The sequence below is a fragment of the Trichechus manatus genome, unplaced genomic scaffold, assembly GCF_000243295.1.
Source record: "Trichechus manatus latirostris isolate Lorelei unplaced genomic scaffold, TriManLat1.0 scaffold00123, whole genome shotgun sequence".
NCBI lineage: Eukaryota > Metazoa > Chordata > Mammalia > Sirenia > Trichechidae > Trichechus > Trichechus manatus.
Genome location: NW_004444059.1, coordinates 427,296 through 430,958, shown reverse-complemented (window position 1 = coordinate 430,958; position 3,663 = coordinate 427,296). Strand labels below are relative to the sequence as shown.

Sequence of the window (3,663 nt, the reverse complement as noted above, 5' to 3'; positions counted from 1 at the left end):
TCCTTGTTGCGGAAACTGTAGATGATGGGGTTGCACATGGGGGTGATGATGGTGTAGAAGAGGGAGAAAGGCTTGTCCTTGTCAGGCCCATGTGTGCTGCGGGGGTTCATGTAAGACAACATGGCCGAGGTATAGAAGAAGACAACCACAGTCAGGTGGGAGGCGCAAGTGGAGAGGGCCATCCCTCGACCCGAGGAAGAGGCTCTGCTGAGGATGGAGGCCAGGATGCAGGCATAGGAGATGACAATGAGCACCATGGGGCTGAGCAGCGCCACAATGGCGTCGGCAAAGATAACCTTCATGCTGAACTGAGTGTCCCCACAGGAGAGGGTGATCACTATGGGAGCCTTGCAGAAGAAGTTTTCTATATGGTTGTCTCTGCAGAAGGGATTCCGGAAGGACATATATTCAAGAAAGATGCCATTGATCAGTCCGAAAAACTAGGCAGTACCCACCAGCTTCACACAGACCTGCTGGCTCATGATCTGGGCATAGCTAAGCGGATGGCAGATAGCAACGTAACGGTCATAGGCCATAAAAGCCAAGAGGATGCACTCAGCCACACCCACACAGAAGACTAGGTACATCTGGGTCATGCAAGAGGTGAAGGAGACAGGGTGGTTTTTGACCATCAGGTGGATCAGCATCTGTGGGATGGTGGTGGTGATGAAACAGACATCCAGGAAGGACGGGTGACAAAGGAAGAAGTACATGGGGCTGTTGAGCCTGGGGTTTGTCCAAGTGATGAAGATGATGAGGCTGTTCATGGCCATGGCCAGGCAGTAGAGGACTAGGAAGAGAGCAAACAGCAATGCCCAAGTGGAAGGGGAGTTCTGTTCAAAGCCCATAAGGATAAAGTCTGACACTGTGCTGCCATTCCTGAGGTCCATTGTCTGGGACCTGTGAAGAGGGAGGGAAGGAAAAGCACAGTAGGGTAATGTAAGGTACTTACTTGGGTCCAGAAACCCAACTATTAAAGAGTAAGATGGATGAGTGGTGGTAAAAGTTTTGGAGCCTTTGTAAACCAGAGGTAAGTTAGCAGTGTTATGGGGTAGTGAAAATTCCGTGGTCACTATAGACTGTGTACATAGAACTATAATACCAAAAACTGGGGAATGGTTTTACTTGACAGGTGATTCTACTTGACTCTGGTTTGATCAGGCCTCAATGAAGTGCTACATCTGCTCCAGAGACTTCAGTATTGAAGGATTAGCCACTAACTGTAATGCATTCAGTGGTGAGACAATAAGATACTGTAGTTGTGTGTCTTGGACCCATGCCAAATAAGGAAAGGTTTAAGGTACTGAGGATTGGAGTGTTTGAGGGGTGGGAATAGTGGCTATGAACTTATAGAAGGAAGCATGAGAGATACTTGAAAGTGCATTTTTCTGGAAGAAAAAAATGCTCAGTCTTTGTGTACCTAATGTAAAATGATGAATGGGTTGCAGTTTCAAGGAAAATAAAAACATTCTCTCAGGATTGTTCCTAAAGTGGCAATGATTTGTAAATCTCTGGAGACAGTTATGTCTCCAGCTCTTGGCAGTCTCATTCTCCCGGCTGTTGCTGCTTGCTACATCAACCGCCCGTGCTGTGCCTGCTGGTGGTGGAGCCTGGTTGTGAGCTCTTACAGGCTTTCCTAACAGGAGACAGCTTTCCTAATGGTGTTGGAATTTAGAGCTACATATACCATTGAGTAGAAAGGATCCAACCAGCCCTATGAGAAAAAGGAAGCTATGAGAAGAACAAAAATCCAACCTTTCTGGAATGGACCTTCAGAGAACTTTAATCTGTCCCTTTGCCTCCAGGAATAAATCTTATTATTTTTTTATTTTCAGAAAATGAGCATTCAGAATGGTCCTCATGCTCTTATCTCACTATAACTTTTAGGAAGTCCTTCATATGTTCATGTTAAATCTCTATTTTACTTTCGTCTTACACTGGAGGTAGGATGTATCAGATCCCTTCCACCTTCAGAGATTTATAGATGGTTAGTACATTCCTTCGTAACTTTCAGTTTTACTGAGACATCTCCTCTTCATTTTCTCTTCTTCTACTCTCTTCTATACACACGCTCACTCTGTCTCATCTGTTAGTCTCTTTTTCTGTTCTTTTCTTCTCCCCCCCTCTCTTCTTTGGTGATGGGCTCCTGCCATTCATCTGCCTCTGGTTGTACACCCCTATCTTCCACATGTCTCTATACTCTCCATCTTCCTCTTAGGAATATTTACCCTATTACTGCCATTCCTTGTAGCTCTGGATTCCCTGTAGGGTGTGATTTCCTGATAAGGTGAAGGCAGTGTCTGGGCAGTAGGCATTCTATCATCTCCTCTTTGGGGTGCTCTGCCTAGAACTTGTACCTAAGACTCCTCTTCCTGGAGGCCCATAAAGGGCAGGGACGGTCAGAGAGCACTGCTTAATGTAAGATGTGGCTTGGTAGCCTGGGCCTAGTGGACATGTTGGAGCTGAGGTCAGAGTCTTCATAAAATACCAGTGAGCCAGACTCCACAAAGAACTCTGGGACTTGCCCAAGAAGAAACTGATGTCTGACCCAAGGAATCACTAGGACCTACAGGAGTATAAGTGCTTGCCTATGGTTCATTGTGCCAGAGATTCTGTGATGTCATTGTTGTTGTTAGGTGTGGTCGAGTCAATTCCGACACATTGTGACCCTATGTACAACAGAATGAAACACTGCCTGGTCCTGTGCCACCCTCATAATTGTTTCTATGCTTGAGCACATTGTTGCAGCCGCTGTGTCAACCCATCTCATTGAGGGTCTTCCTCTCTTTTGCTGACCCTCTACTTTACTAAGCATGATGTCCTTCTCCAGGGACTGCTCTCTCCTGATAACATGTCCAGAGTACGTGAGAGGAAGTCTCACCATCTTCGCTTCTAAGGAGCATTCTGGCTGTACTTCTTCCAAGGCAGATACCTAGCACCTATTACCTTGCTAGCTACCATTAGGGGCCAACCATAAAGCATTTCTCTAAATAAATGGGGCTATCTCATGGAAATCACATCCTACCTCGTTCTGGTGCTCTGGCTGATAATGACGGGTGTCACTGAATCACTGTGGCAAGTAACAGAGAAGATCTCATGGTGTTTGAGGAGGAGCTGGTCCAGGGAGGCTGGTCTGACCTGGTGGGCCACTCTGGAAGATAAATCGTGTCTGATTATCTTGTTAGTTCTTTGACATCTATACCATTACAGATGAATCTCTACTTAGTTACACATGTACAACAATATATAGTATAGGTGTGAAAACTTACATACCCCATATTATTTCTTTCATGTTAATAATCTTATTCTGCCCCCCCCCTTTTTTTTAATATTGTAGGTTTTGAGTTTCTTAGGCTTTGGTTGTTGGTTTGCTTCAGTATTAACTGAATTCTAGCAGCTTGCCTTGAAAATTAGAAACTACTTTTCCTGTTGGTCCTCAGGTTTTAGAGGTCACCCTCCACCACTTGGTCTCGAGTTGGCTTTGGATTGATTAATTCCTTAGGAAGCAGGGTTCCTTTGAACTCTTTGAGGCCCTGAAGGGTCTACTCCAGTGAGAGACTGCAACTACTAAAGGAACCCCAACCCAACCTGGGTATTGAGGACCCCTCTGGCGGAGACTGAGCAGATAGAAAATTGAGAAAGAAAAAGGAACTCAACTTTAGG

The 3,663-nt window shown here is 45.5% G+C and overlaps 1 protein-coding gene across 1 annotated transcript in view; it reads right to left on the bottom strand.

The window, feature by feature from the left end:
- LOC101357494 (olfactory receptor 10AD1-like) overlaps positions 1–2,599 on the bottom strand; it is a 7,293-nt gene extending 4,694 nt beyond the window's left edge. Inside the window, 2 exon segments of the mRNA XM_023738872.1 lie at positions 2–900; positions 2,571–2,599. Of these exon segments, the coding sequence (XP_023594640.1) occupies positions 2–900; positions 2,571–2,599 (928 nt within the window).
- Between the last annotated feature and the right edge of the window lie 1,064 nt (positions 2,600–3,663).